Source organism: Ixodes scapularis, unplaced genomic scaffold (assembly GCF_016920785.2).
Source record: "Ixodes scapularis isolate PalLabHiFi unplaced genomic scaffold, ASM1692078v2 PGA_scaffold8__174_contigs__length_109621045, whole genome shotgun sequence".
NCBI lineage: Eukaryota > Metazoa > Arthropoda > Arachnida > Ixodida > Ixodidae > Ixodes > Ixodes scapularis.
The window spans coordinates 60,412,685-60,428,224 of record NW_024609883.1 but is presented as its reverse complement, the minus strand read 5'-3'; the positions used below and the strand labels follow the sequence as shown (position 1 = coordinate 60,428,224).

The following is a 15,540-nucleotide window of genomic DNA, read 5'->3' as shown; positions in this document are numbered from 1 at the left end:
TTGTAAAAGGTTTCAAAGAACCCAGTTTTAAGAGGTCGTAAGAGTGTGCTTGTGGCCAGATGCTGAGAAATGCTAGTTTACGCCTGTGGATCAAGCACGATGGTATGCTAGGACACCGCTTCATAGCATTAAATGGATGCCTCCCGCGGATGCTAGCGGAGGCACCTTTTTCGTGGTTGCCTCTTTCGGATGTTGTGCGCCGCCTGGCCGAGAGAAACGGGCCTGTTCCAGAGCACCTGCGGAACTTGGAGCGTAAGGACAGAAAAAGGTCGAAATGAAAAGAAGGGCTAGTTCATATACAGTATGGACCACTTACAACGTAACCACTTATAGTGCAGGACCGGGTATAACGCGGCTTTTTTAAACTACCGGTTCGCCTCCCATAGAACTCTATGTAATTACATACCGCTTAAAATGCAGGCGCTTGAAGGGAAATACCGGTTATAGTGCGGTTTCTGGAACAGCCCGCCGACCGTGCCGACTGACCGGCAGAGTTAGCACGCTTCCTTGTGCGACACTAGATAACGGCGCTAGCCGCAAGCGGCACTCGCGGGGCAAGGAGGTTGCTCGAAGAAGCGGGGAGAAGCGAAGAGGGAGGCCTCGGTTGCCATAGCGACGGAGGGACACATGCACGCGTTGTTCACGTGCATAGAGATCGTACATACTGTGTGCGTTTCTCTGCTGTGTTGGAAACAACTGCAACGACAGACCAATCGCAGGTCGAGGAGAAGTGTTTGTGCACGTTGCATGCCGGTCGCGGGCCGGCTGCTGCTATCCGCAAACATGGCGTCGGTTGTGATCGTCGACGTAGACGACATGGTGGAAGCTCATCGTTCCGCGTAAAAGCGCTATCCTTGACCGTGAAGTTTCGTTGTGTGTCGCTATGATAACCCAGCGCGTACTAGAAGGGAAGATCCACCTACTCGTGCGGCGATGTTGTGGCGGCACTCTCAAGACGGCAGAAACGCCCATGTCGTTGTGTTTGTTAAAGGGGCGGTGCAACAATTTTCGGACTTCGGTCAAAGATTTCTGGCAATTGCCCCCTGACACTTCTGAAGTAAAGAACAGAAAACCGATTTTGCCTGCGTGTCCTAGTTTTTGCGTAAAAAAAAAGATAAATATTGGTATTTCGGGCACCCCTCAACTCACTCCCAGCCTTCAGGGTCACACCTGGTCGCACTCCCAGTGACGTCATTCGGAGTGCCGTGTAGCTTCCCGTGTGCTATCGCGGAGGACGCTTCCCCTCCCTCTCTCTGCGTACATTAGTGGGCGCTATGCTGCAGCTTAGAGCCGAGCGAGGTCACGTAATCGTTCCGCCGTAGTTCCTTCGGCTGCCACTTGGGGTTGCAGGTGGGGGAAAAAGCTCGACATATGCTTTGCGATTATGCAGCGGAATCGCGACATTTTTAATGAAGGAAGTGTTTTCTCTATCCTCTGGGACACGATAAACAACGTAAAAATGACGAGATGCAAATTCTTTTAATCATAAAATCGTTGCACCGCCCCTTTAACTTCGACTACAGTGGTGCTTTCTAAGCATTTGTGTTTTCAAACATTGCCCGGATTTCTTATTTGGAGCATTTCGTGCCTGTGCTCAAGTTGAAGGTATTACTGGCGCGTACCGTATAAAGGATGCGAATTTTCACGCATTTTCATTGCCGGAGAAAAGTGATTAAGGTTAGCAATCTTGAACGCTCGCAACGTCCGTCCGCAACCCGCGATGCCGTTAAAAGGAAGCGCCAGGCAAAAGTCGATCATTTCTATCAAAATGTGTGGCACGCTTGAGAGGGAAGTGTACTAGTCTGGTGAAATAAAGACTTTCCTCAAACTAAGCTTTATTTTTCATCTAACATAAAATAAAGGTAAGTTGTCTGATGGCATGTATTTTGGCCTGAAAAATTGATGTTTTGGTTATAGCGCGGTACCGCTTATAGTGCGGATTTTCGCGACTCCCGCGACATACGTTTTATGCGGTCTACACTGTATCATGCTAAGAGCTGTGGATCTAGTTTCGTCCTTTCTCTTGTCCTGCGGACATCCGTGCACTAATACATTGAATATGCCAATGCAATATGTCTGCACCTCTATCATTGAGCTCTTCCTTGACCCCAGGATTCTTGTATTACTTCATTCAAGGAAGTCTTGAGATCTAAATCTTAGATCTATTTTGATGTGTTCTACAGGGTCATTGAGTTGCAATTGGAGCTATAGTTGGGCAGTTAGTTTCGTAGAGCAATGAAATGCTCGCAAGTGGCTACAAATGCTGTTTGTTCTTCTTGGGAAAGCAGACATGCTGATGTTTTGTGTTCTTTTTCTTTGCAGAACCAGATTGGTGACTTCCTGGGAGAAAACGAGAAGTGAGTTTATTTGTTTCATGAGATGCTTACAATATTTTCTTCTTAAAGGGGTACTCCACCGGTTTTTTCATTGTCTCCGATTTGCTTGAAATTTTGCTAAACTAACCAACAAACATTGCTAAAATAGTATTCCAAATATTAGGTCAAAATATTGTTTTTTCACGAAGTTATTGAATTTACAGTTTTGGTCTTCACCATGTTTTTCAAACTGAAAGTCTCTAGTGGCAACAACAACAAAGTGACGTCAGTGGAAGGCAGGGGTTAACTTTTTGGACTACAGAAGTTGTTCCCAACGGATTTGAAGCAGTTTCTTGGTGTCAAATGAGTGCTTTGGAAGCTCGTTCCCGTATCCGCGCTCCAGCACGGAACAAATGATTGGCATATTCTATTTTTAGACTACTTGCTCGACTGGCAAGCCTGCCTGCCACTGACGTCACGGCACTGAAAAGTGCGCGAATATTTGAATATTGGTTTTTGCACCATTTTCATTTGCTGATTTCACAATACCTATTATGAATTTCGCGATGCTAAATAGCATACCGGAAAGGCTAAAGGCCGGGGAGTCAGAAACTATAGTTAGTTGAGGTAGCTCAAAAAATCGGTGGAGTACCCCTTTAAAGGGGCCCTGCAATCCCATTTAAGCGTCTACCTTTTTCGCGGTTTCCACGTCTCGTGGTTTGGGCAACCCAGCGGGCACGGAGAGAGTAACTAAATATCAGTGTGTCATATTTTAACTGGACGATGTGGAAACCTCCTCCTCCTATGGGGGCGCCCCGTGGTGTCGAACGCGCGCGGCATGTGACAAAATCGTGACGTTGTTGCTCCTGGTCAGCCGAGGAGAGAGAGCTGCCACGTTTCCGGGCAGCTCTCTCCCCTCGGCCTCACCTCCTTTCCCCGTCTTTCCCTCCCTCCCCACATTCCTCAGTCACCACGGCAAGGGGAATCCTCCGGCGCGGGAAAAGGGGGGGACAGAGGACCAAGAACGTCATGAAGGAGGCTATTTTTTGCTTGTTTTTATAATTTTAATGTGTCAATATCTTTTAAAATAAAGCCAATTTTGAGAAAAGAAAAGTTTCACTAAGTTACTACGTTCAGTGCGCTCAGGTTCGGTACAAATTTAAAAACAGTAAAAAAAAGTTGTTGCAGGGCCCCTTTAACCTTCGTGCTTAACCCCTTTAAAGGGGTTAAGGCACGAAAATTAAATGTGTAGATTATTTGTGAAATGGGATGCTCACAGGCTACATAGTACCTATATTCATCATGTTTTCCGATTTCTAGAGCTCTAGTAATTGCAACAATTAATTTATAAATTTTGATCATTTTCATCTGGCGACCAGGCAGCACTGCCTAAGTTGGTTGCTCTGTGGTGCCCATAAACCGCGTGATCATCAACGCTCGCTCATTTTAGGCGCTCCCATGATTGCCCAAGCTCGCCTTGCCCATGGTACGATCAAAATCTCTCGCGCAACCCGGCTACTCCAACGCTACTATCGCTCTTGCCCCCATCCCTTAGAACTTTCACCCTGCATGCACCCGCGAGATCGTCACGGACGACGGCGACCACGGCAAGTTCGTCCGTGACTTGTCGCTGGAGCGGGTCGCAGTCAAAATGACCAGCTTCCAACATCTCTCGATAACAATCACCCTCATCGCTGCTGTGATCAGTGTCGAAGACTTCGACGAAGCGAGCGATGCAGTAGACGTAATCGTCACGAACCGCATGCTCGAAACCCAGGAGGTAAGCGAGGATGCTGGAGCTCGAGATGCCTAGAGAGCCAAGTCTCTGAGGGCGTGCAGAGGGACGCTGCGCGTCGGGTTGATGACGTCACCAACCCAGCAACCGCGGCATCATTTTTGAATGGGACAAATCTGAGGGTCCCGTGTATATATTGATTTATCCACGAAATTGCAATATTTTCATAACAAATCTAGCAGAAATGTAGAAACATACCATGCGTCCTAGCTGTACAGTTATCGCATATTTTATTTTTGGTGTTTAAGGGGGGACATGGGCCTTGAAAACCAAAAAGTTGTGCAAAAAGTCAATTTTAGAAAACTACTTTTTTTGGGTTGTATATTTCATAAACTACCTCCTTTGTAATTATCAGCACCTAATTCACTGAGAAAATATTCTTAAAATGTATTTACAAGGTTTCGGTAGCTTCTAAATCACGCTGAAGTTGCAAAATCAATCCGGATTTTGAACAATTGCCGCTCCCGTTCAACTTGGCAGACGGCGGCCTCTTTGCCCTATTTTGAAGTGGAGTTTTAGGGGCGAAGCTCCTTAGGGTCTAGCTTTGTCCGGCGTCCGTGCTCACATCGATTGCCATCCCATCTGTCTTCTTAAAAAAAAAAGGAAAAAATTTTGCGCAGTCGGCAGGATTCGAACCTGTGCGGGGAGACCCCAATGGATTTCTAGTCTATCGCCTTAACCACTCGGCCACGACTGCGGGACGAGTAGGGGGCTCTGAGATGTGGTAGTAACTCAAGAGCTGGGGATGTCATGGATGAAACGTTGCATGTAGCCGCTCACGTCTATACAGGATAGGGCGCTGCGGTCAGATGAGTATGTGATCGTGTTAAACTTTGCATGCTCAACGTTTATAGACGAGAGGGCGCTGCGGTCAAATGCTCAAATGCGTATATAACCTATGAGCAATAAAAAAAAAATCAGCACTACCTATGAACAAAATCATCAGCACCACCATCATCAGCACCACCAGAGCTTCGCCCGAATCAACATCATTCATCACGTAAAAAGGCGGCCTCTTTTTTTTTTTTTTTTAAGAATGGTTTATTTGTTGTTTTTATTTCAGGCTGGAGAATTCATATAACGTAGTGTGAATGTTAAATATGTTATAACCATTCCTGAATAGGCACTCCAGGGCATGACAAAGCCTTTATTAATTTATTTGCAAAAATCTTTTAGCACTACATTATATTTTATGTTGTTGGTCAAATTCTCATCCATCTAATTTAATTTGTGCATTATAAATTTTCAACACAATTTTTAAGAAAAGAAAGACTGTCATGCCCTCACAGTTATTTAGGAAGGGGACAAACAAAACTCCATGCAAATCCATTACACATTTTTTTATTGCTCATAGGTAGTGCTGAGTTCTGGGTTGCGTTTCGACTTCATTATTACTGCTTTATGGTCGGTGAAATGCAGAGGCAGTGGTTCTTCGAGCGGATCAGCTTGGATCCGGTAGAGGCCGTGGGAACGTATCTCCACCGCTTAAGTCAACGGTCCATGTCAGAAGGAGAATGTGTGGTATGGAACATGGTTATATACGCATTTGAGCATTTGTCCGCAGCGCCCTCTGGTCTATAAATGTTGAGCCAATGCATGCAAAGTTTAACGCGATTATATATGCATTTGACCGCAGCGCCCTCTCCTGTATAGACGTTGAGCGTCTACATGCAACGTTGGAGTGTAGTGTAGTGGTTAAGGCATCTTCCTCATAAGCAAGCGGTCCTGAGTTCAAACCCTCGTGCGGGCATATGTTTTTTTTTTAAAAGTGGGCCAATCCTGGAGGCAGTGCAATCGATGTGAGCACGGACGCCGGACGGACAAGGCTAGACCCTAAAGAGCTTTGACCCTAAAAACATTTTGATAATTAGTAGGCACAGCCTTATAAAAATTAACAGTTGTTTTTAGTATGTTGTCACCGACCAATTCTTTGGACTTTGCAGGGACCAAAAGTATGTCCGAATATAGAGCTGTACAAAAAATGAGCAGATTAAAAAACTTGCCTATATTACATCTAAGCATGGTTAAAAAAGCCGTAAGTAGTGTCCTGCCTCAGGTCACGCCTGCACGCCTTGTTTCAGGTTACACCTCCGTTTGCATTCAGCAACTTTCTATTCGCTTGAGAATCGCTGCCTTTCCTAGCGATATGAATGAGTACTTTTTGCACTTCTTAGGGACACATCGCAGCGGTGGATCAACAGATAGGGCATTGACATCCAAGCCAGTGTAGTCCGAAAACACGATTCATCGAGACGAGATTTAAATGAGACGCGCAAGTCCATGACCGCAATGGCGAATGAACAAAGCAAAATTGTAACAACAATGATGATGATAGTGACACACAGCTAGAGAAAAAAAGTCAAAACAGCGTCACCTAGCGGTAGGACTGAGCAATACTAAGTAGTGCTGCCAAACCAAGCCAATCCATGTGCAACTAACATTGAATCCGAAATGGCCGCTTCTCGGCGGTGTCTCCCGCTGATCGCTCCCAACGATTTTGTCCGAAAAATCGAACTTTCGGACTTTGAGCTGACCGAAACATTAATCATGAATATGCACTATTTCTATGGGGTACCTAGGTCACGGTTCCTCCTTTAGGCCCGAAATATCAAACAAGTCAGAATTATCGGCGTCCAAAAAATCGGTCGGCGACTGTATATGTGCTGTGAATGTACCCTGAAAATTTCATGCCAGATAGCTCTAAAAATAAAAAAAAGATTAACTTCAATGCCCTACTCCTTCCTTAACCACTCTTCCAGTGATTCTACACTGCGACAATACAATCTGGTGATTGTTGTCGAATGTTCTCTGGCAGCAAAATGCATGTGACAGCACTCGTTTTCAGAGTGGCTCTATGTAGTGGTCGAAGTACTTTACAAAACCGCATGCTCGTGCCCGTGCGTCTGACAGTATTGTGCTCTGACAATCTTTTCCCCCATCTTTGTATTTCAACTAGGTCGTCACAACCATTTCTTCCCACTTTCTATTATTGAGGAGCATCGCGACCAGCGTTATATTCACTGTTTCACTTATTTTCGACCCTGTAAAGCCGGCTTACCATCGGGAAATGTCCATTACTGACCTCAAACCCAAAAATCACTTAATTGTATGTTGTGAAAACCGTTTGTTGCTCCAACTGCTGCTGAGCTGTGAATGATTTCATGTTGTGCTGAGTCTCCTTCTTTCCTTCCTTCTGCAGGCTGAACAAGGAGGTGATGTGTGCATACGTGGACCAGATGGACTTTGCCGAGAAGGACTTTGTTTCGGCACTCCGCGGCTTCCTCGAGGGCTTCCGTCTGCCGGGGGAGGCCCAGAAGATCGACAGGCTCATGGAGAAGTTTGCCGCCCGCTATTGTGAGACCAATCCGAAGTGAGCAGGTCTTTCGTCGTTCTTTTCTCACGAATCTCCAATGCACCATAAAATACCGAGCAGGCGTCCACGCAAAAGTTGGATATGATCGTAAAAAAAGGGTACCTCTTCCGCTTACAGTTTGCAAAGAAGTGAAAGCGGTAGCTATAGCACGTTCGTGCAATGCGGGCAAAATGGTGTCGTCTCGTACCTGAAGACGACATGTGACAACTCCATTTTGCTCACATTGCACGAACGTGCTACAACTTCCGCTTTCATCCCTTCACACATTGACGGAAAACGTGCGCAGACGCGAGCAAAGGTGCAGGTTTTCCCGGCGTTGTTGAGGGGTGAAGGGAGGAGTTAATGTTGACGGTCGCCGATGAGCAGAGAGGGGGACGCACGCAGAGAAATGACTCGGGTGCAAGGTGAGGGGTTTTGGCAGAACATATTTTACGTTCTGAGCCGAGTTCAAGGGGTTGCGGCGTCATGGGGAAATTGAATGCTGTAGAAGTTTCTAAAACCCTCCCGCATTACGCGTAGAAACTGGACACTGGGGAAGTGCGATTTCGTACGATGAGAGCAGTGTTCGAAAACGGCCGTTTTGAAGTTATCGTTGGCAGACGACCGGGAAAGACGCTCCGCCGATGTTTCCTCATCATCGCACCGTTGTCAGCGGGTTGTCGGGGCTCTTCTTTCTCCCCTCTTCGTGCATTGTGGCTAATGGGAACGCCCGACTTCTCTCTCACTGGCCACAAGGAAAGAGAATGGGATTTTTCTGTCTCCGCCGCGATGACAGAAAACTACCAATGTTGGACACTGAGATCCCGTTAAGCTATTGCTTTAAAAACGTGAGCGGTCGCTTGGTAGGTTTAAGAGCAGAAATGTGTAAGGTGGATACGGTAAGGTAAGACCTTGTTTGATCCGTTGGAACGGTATGCGCCGAGAAATTGAGCAAGGGGGGGGTTGGGGGGGGGGGGGGGGGGGTGCGGAGACGTCGGAATGCCAATCTCTGGTCGGAGGGATTAGTGGGTAGATCTAAAGCCAGCTGCCTCCGTTTCTACTGCACTCCTCGAAAGCGTTAAACTGCAGGACGCCTGCATCCAGCGCTTGGTTCTCACGTTCAAATGCTCTCAGGGAAGCAGCTGATGCGTAGGAGCACCTCAGTGAGCCCGGTGGGCTCAGAAATTAGCCGGGGAGGGCATATCATAGGCTGTGTTTCCCGGACTATAGTTTGCGGATTATACACGTTAAAAGTAGAAATTTTATGTGGTGCGGACTATATCTACGAAGGCAGACTATACAATGATTGGTCTTTTCTAGATCATTTGTTACGACGAGAAGCGACATTTTACGAATGATAGGGTGTATGATTGATGATTTTTGTACGTACAATCTTCTTTGTGAGCTAAGAAAGTGGGCATTTGTCAAGGTGCGTTGTGTACGAGAATTTTTACGCACGAATTAGGCATTAAGTGCAGACTACGAACAAGCTGCGGACTATCTAAGGACAAACTTTATAGTCAAGAAAATTGGCATCTTTTGCTTATATTTAGAATGTATTGAAGGTAAGACGTGAGCACTTATAGCAACATGGGCGTGTGCTCAGCATTTTATGGTAATTTTGGTGCAGGGCATACAGTATTTGCTCAGTTTTGATTCATACTTTTAAGAACAAGGTCCCTGCATCTTTTTGCTTTGTGTGGACAGAGCGTGGAGTAGTCCAGGGGTTATTCCTCCCTGGGATTTAAGAAATTGCTAGCCAGGAGAGCAATTTTTTGTTAATTTTGCTTCCGCTAGGTTTCAGAGTGTAAGATGTATTCTTATATGAAAACATTAAAGCAGCCTCTTCTTTGTTGCAAAGTGAACCTGGGGCTTTGTTTGTAAAGGGGCTGTTCATTTTAAATTAAGACAACGCATTCTTTGAGCAGAAAGCTTACAGATTGCTTAACAAACATGCTAAATTTGTCAGGTACAAAAACAAATTAAAAAAAAAAAAGCTTTCCAATTTTATGATGTGCAACTTCCCATGCAGTTAATTTTTCGCCAAAATTTGTACATACGTTGTGTACACCTGGTACATGAACTGGATTTGCATGCATGTAAGCTTTAATAATTTGGTCCTTGAGATTAGTTTTTAAAAGGATAGAGTTTCAAGTGATATTGCATGCAAGATGCGGGGGGTTTGTGTATGTATTGACTTTTTTGTTTTATGTGTGTATTGACTTCTTGCCTGTTTTCTCTTTTCCAGCAACGGCCTGTTTGCCAGCGCAGACACTGCTTATGTCCTGGCGTACTCCATCATCATGCTCACTACAGATCTTCACAGTCCCCAGGTAGGGGTCGGAATTTTCTCTGCTTCATACGCCACACTCGTTTTATGTTTGTAGCCCGAGTATCAATCGCAAGGGACTTCTAATTCTATAAAAGTTGTTTGACACTCTACGTGCTCGTTTACAGTCGGGCTACGTGGCACATTTGAGAAGGGCTAAAATGTCCGCACGATTTTCAGGCTCCACGGATGTGGAGTTTGTTGCATTAACGTCTAGAAATGTTTAGGATGGGACGTCGTGGATTAGTAGATGACTCGACCCCTAAATGTCTTTGGTCGGACACATTCCCGTCGCAGTATGGGAGAGCCTGCCCTAGGGACGGTCCGAACCATCAAAAGCGTTGGTCGAGAACCTCACCAGGAAAACCAGATGCCACACTTAAATCAGAATCTAGCTGAGCGTTCACAAAGGCTTTGCGACTGTTCTGGTTCAAGAGAGACGCCATCGATGGCCAACACCCAAAATGTGTCCGAGGTCGTCGATGCGCGCAAGGTGCCGCCATCTGTTGCAGCATCGCGTAGCAGACGAGGTCAAACAATCCGAGCAAGAAGACGCCGAGAACAAGAATCGGCGAGAATGGGGGGATTGGTAATGTCCCGTGTAGCACCTCCTGAATGCACAATTGGTGTTTGTTATAACTAAATCTTAAAAATAAAATGAAAGATTTTACCTCAGAAAGCTTTCTTTCCCCGTTTTGACGGTCAGCTGTTGCGGAAAGAGGTTGCTATGGTCACTGCTTAAGTACAGACATACAAGGACTGTGGTACGTGATAATGCAGCATTGCAAGTCGCTACACCCTGCAGTCCTTTAGCTCTCGGCAACTGTAGCGCAGATATCGGCGGTGTTTCCACACTGGAGGCATCTAAGGACCGCAGCGCGTGGACATTACGACCGGCCGCGCCGTGCATTTCTTGAGTCGTCGGTGTACCCAAACTGGAGGCATCTTAGATCCATGGTACGCGATAAGTTAGTGTTACGGAGTCTGCCGGAGTAACCTGCTGGTGAGAGTGGGGTATGCCACGCCGCAGTGGCACCACCCCCGTCGGCGTCGGAAGGCGGTCGTCGGGCGGTCCGCGTTGCGCCGTCTCTGGCCGCCGCTCTCACGCCCTGCCTGCCCCGGGCATGCCCTCCCCGTCCCCCCCCCTCCCCTCCAAGGTGAAGACCAAGATGACCAAAGAGCAGTACATCCGCATGAACCGGGGCATCAACGACAGCAAGGACCTCCCGGAGGACTACCTGTCCCAGATCTACGACGAGATCGCCGGCAACGAGATCAAGATGAAGACCACCTCCAGCAAGCTGGCTGGCAAGCAGAGTGAGAGCCCTTTCGCTCATTCTTAGTAAAATGTAGAATGTAGAAATAGAAGCCGATTGTAGACGTAGAATGTAAAATGTACAAGTAGAAAGTAGCACTAGAACATAGAATGCGTTTGAACAGAAGTGGAGCTTGGATTTGTGTGCCCGTCGCACAGATGTCACCGTAGCTGTATCGGGTTGTCATCAGCTAAACTTGGGGGGCTGACGTCCTGCGAGATTTGGGGAGACGCCACTATGGGTCACGTGTCAGGAGCTCACGTCGTTGTGCACCGTCGTGGTGTCACGTGACTTGCGGCGGGAAGTCATGGTGTTGTCTGTGTCACGGTGTAAACGAGGTTATTACGTCTAGTGATGTTCGGTGTAAAGTTGCGGCGTAGGATGGCGTCCTGCGACACTGTCGCACGACGTGACGTCACGCACCGCCACAATTCGATGCTGCGATGACACAGGGCGGGCTTTCCCAGATTTAAGTATGTAACACTAGTGCATTCTGCGTATGGGACGTCTGGGCTGTGGATCAAAGGAGCGCCCTTCTTTTAACGCAGAAAGTGTTTTTACAGTGGAGCTGTTATGGGTTAGTTTCTCCAGTTTCGGGTCCGTCACCAAATAAATGTCGACACAAACCTCTGGACAGCTACCGCCATCTAGGAGCGACGGCGGCAACCTTTCCAGCCTGGTTTTCCACTCTGCTTTTCACCAGAGTGGAAAGGCTGAATTTTACGGGCGTAGCTCCTTAGGGTCTAGCCTTGTCCGTGTCCGTGCTCACATCGACTGCCTGTCTTCTTAAAAAAAGAAAAAATGTTTGCTCAGTCGACAGGATTCGAACCTGTGCGGGAAGACCCGGATGGATTTCTAGTCCATCGCCTTAACCACTCGGCCACAACTGCGGGACAAGTAGGGGGCTCTGAGATGTGGTAGCAATTCAAGAGCTGAGGATGTCATGGATGAAACGTTGCATGTAGCCGCTCAACGTCTATACAGGAGAGAGCGCTGCGGTCAAATGCGTATATAATCGCGTTAAACTTTGCATGCATTGGCTCAACGTTTATAGACGAGAGGGCGCTGCGGTCAAATGCTCAAATGCGTATGTAACCATGTCCCATACCACACATTCTCTTGCTCAAGTTTTTATTCAAATCGACGTACAAAAATGCCAGTTGCACCAGCGTTGCGACCTCTGGTGTGGAGGTTGGTAAAGAGCGACCGTTTCGAGAGGTCGACTACAAACGCCCCGTGTCGGCATCGTTGCAGACGTGTCGAGCGAGAAGAAGCGGCGGCTGCTCTACAACATGGAAATGGAGCAGATGGCAAGGACGGCCAAGGCACTCATGGAGAGTGTGAGCCACGTGCAGGCTTCGTTCACGTGCGCCAAGCACCTGGAGCACGTGCGGCCTATGTTCAAGGTGGGTGCGAGATCCTGCACGTGACGCACTGCCGGTTTGCCGCCAGCGAGATGCGGTCGGTTGTGATGTACGGTGACGCGTCTGGAATGGGTTCCGGACGGTCGGTGAACATCAGTGATCGGAGCACGACTTGTTCGGCATCGTGAACGTCCTTTGTCGGTTTAAATGTCTCTGTGCCTCTGTCTAGGTTTTACGAGTGCCCAACGGTTCATCTCTGTCATCTCTGAACACACCATTGCGCAAACACATTCACAAAAGTTCATAAAAGAATTTGCACGTTGCCCTTTTAAAGGACGGAGCATGGGCTGTTCCACTTCTCGTGACTTGACACATGCTATAAATCGAGAATAGAGTCAAAGTTGACAGGAAGAACTCAACCTCCTGGAAGCCTCAAAGTAGTGATTACCATCTTGCTAAGAAACTTAACGTATTTATTCAAATATAAGTCAACATTTTTCTTTTTTTGGAAATGTTGTTAAAAATTAAGGGTCGACCTACAATTGTGACCAGAGAATTTCTACCTACATTTCTGACCAAATTTTGCGACCCTACCGACGTACGGAGGGGAGGGGGCGACGCACTCTGCACTTTGCCCCCTCCTCTCCCCTCCATCCCTCTCTACCGTGCGGACGCGCATAGTGTAGCTCAGTGCCGAAGTCACAAAAAATCTGAATCCCTCGATAAAACCATCACTGCCCCTGTGAGGCTTCCGGGAAATTCCTTTTCGAGTAACAGAACAGAGGTAGCCACAACTGTCCAAGTCGAGCCAATCTCGAGGTTTACTCGGCCCCTTTTGCCGAACTCTCGCGCAGCTGGCTTGGACCCCATTCTTGGCCGCCTTCAGCGTGGGTCTCCAAGACTGCGACGACCCAGAGATAGCCGCTCTGTGCTTGGACGGCATCCGCTGCGCCATCCGTATTGCCTGCATCTTCCACATGACGGTGAGGACCCCGCGAGATGGCGCTCACACGTGGTTTGTCATCGTGGTTATCTTCGTGATTGCCGCATGCGGTCATCTTAGCGGTTAGCCCGAAATCTGCTACACGGGTGATGTGATTGGGACAAACTCTTGATACGGCCGAACTGCTCAGTACGATCGGCGACAGGTTTTTGGCACGGTTGAACTCCATAAGCTGAAGGGCCGAGACTTTCGGAATCCAGTGTACACGCCTTGCGCAGTCTTTGTCAAAAGTTGAGACCCCACTGCGTGCATGGTTGGTGCTCGCTGGCTACAGAAGTTTTCAGAGTGAGAAGGAACATCACTCTTGTACCCGCTGTGTTCGCCTTGATAACAGAGTCACGACGGAACAGTAAAGTACCTCCTCACTGTCAAAGCCCCCGCAACCGGCAAGCGTCGATGATAGCAGTGCCGCCGTACAGAACCCAGCCCGCTCTGACCACGTGCGCGGTGGTCTCTGAGCTTTGACACGTGTGATGTGAATGTGGCATGCATGGGATGAGAATTCAATGTACACGTGATATGAATGTGATATACATGTGATGTGTTGTTTCGACTGTGACATGGGCGTCTAAGTACGCCCCAACAACAGTCGGCTTCCCAACCCCCCTACCCAAAACGCATACTACTACTACTATGTGTTGTTTCGCACCACTTTGTTATCAAGGTGTGCGGGACGCGAAAGTGAAGTTCTTCCACAATCTCAAAGATCTCGCAGCCAGCTAGCGCCGACAATGAGAGCATTTGCTACACGGGAGCGAGCCAGCTTCGGCCACGCATGCAGTGGGCTCTAAACTTTTGAAGGAGACGGTACATGTTATGTGAATGCAGTGCACACATGATGTGAATGTGATGTACATGTGATGTGAATGCAAGCAACACGTAAAGTAAGTGCCATGAACACACGATGTGAATGTGATGTACATTTGGTGTGAATGTGAAGTACATACTATGTATATGTGATGTGGATGCACTATATGCATAATGTGATTGCAATATACATGTGATGTGAATAGTATGATGTACTCCTGCAGACAGTACGAGCCAAAACAGCCCTTCATGCTTCTTTGATTTTCCTGTCAGCTATTAAAGACCCTTTCGTGCAAACGTGTCTTGGAATGCAAAGCTTAGGCCCCAACCTTTGAACTCTTTCACATTTTGTGAGATAACAGAGCCTGTGGGAACAGTAAGCATTGGAAGAGTCCAGATTGAATGTTTTAACTCGTATCACCCGGCAGTGTACACGCGATGTGCCTGGGACGTTAATGCGACATACCTGCGATGCGGGTGTGGATGAATTCGATGGACCTCGGACTTGGTAATGAGACGGCGAGTAGACTTAGTACCAAAACGCGTCCTTCTGCCCTTCCATCGCCCCCCCCGTCACACAGCTGGAGCGCAACGCGTACGTGCAAGCCCTGGCGCGCTTCACTCTGCTGACGGCCAACTCGCCCATCACGGAGATGAAGAGCAAGAACATAGACACGATCAAGACGCTGATCACGGTGGCCCACCTGGACGGCAACTACCTGGGCAAGTCCTGGCTGGACATCCTGCGCTGCATCTCCCAGCTCGAGCTGGCCCAGCTCATCGGCACGGGGGTCAAGCCCCGCTACCTGGGCTCCGGGGGGGCCGGACAGGGGTCCTCCGTCTTCGGGGGGGGCTCCGGAGGGCACGGCGGAGGCGCCTCGCAGGACAGCATGCTGGACCCCATGGAACGTGAGTGCGGTCCTAGTCTGCCGGTGTCTCCGAAGTGCAGGTGCTCAAACTTGGTTCGCTGGAACTCAAGTTGGGGGGGGGGGGGTCTGTTTGTTCGTTTTAGAGTTTTATTCCATACACGGTGTCGATTTTTTAACATAAAATGTGTTTTAGGAGTTCTTTCCTACGTGAAAATCATCATGAACGACCGTCTTGAACGAACATCGGGAACGACCGATGCGCTGGGTGACTTACACAACGTTAACGTTACATATAGAGCTTGCAAATGCCTGTGTAAAGTTAACATAAGAAAGACGCCTTAGCGAGGCTCTACCTGGGTAGGTGCTCTGGTGGTCGGACACCGAAGCCAC

General features: G+C 48.0%; 1 protein-coding gene across 2 annotated transcripts in view; it reads left to right on the top strand.

Moving 5' to 3' along the window:
• The window catches only part of LOC8032073 (brefeldin A-inhibited guanine nucleotide-exchange protein 1), a 73,180-nt gene that overhangs the window by 23,760 nt on the left and 33,880 nt on the right, over nt 1-15,540 (top strand). For both annotated transcript variants that reach the window (XM_029981170.4, XM_029981169.4), the window contains exons 9-15: nt 2,323-2,357; nt 7,310-7,480; nt 9,711-9,795; nt 10,949-11,108; nt 12,362-12,513; nt 13,326-13,454; nt 14,863-15,190. In XM_029981170.4, coding sequence (XP_029837030.2) covers nt 2,323-2,357; nt 7,310-7,480; nt 9,711-9,795; nt 10,949-11,108; nt 12,362-12,513; nt 13,326-13,454; nt 14,863-15,190 — 1,060 coding nt within the window. The remainder of the gene's footprint in view (nt 1-2,322; nt 2,358-7,309; nt 7,481-9,710; nt 9,796-10,948; nt 11,109-12,361; nt 12,514-13,325; nt 13,455-14,862; nt 15,191-15,540) is intronic.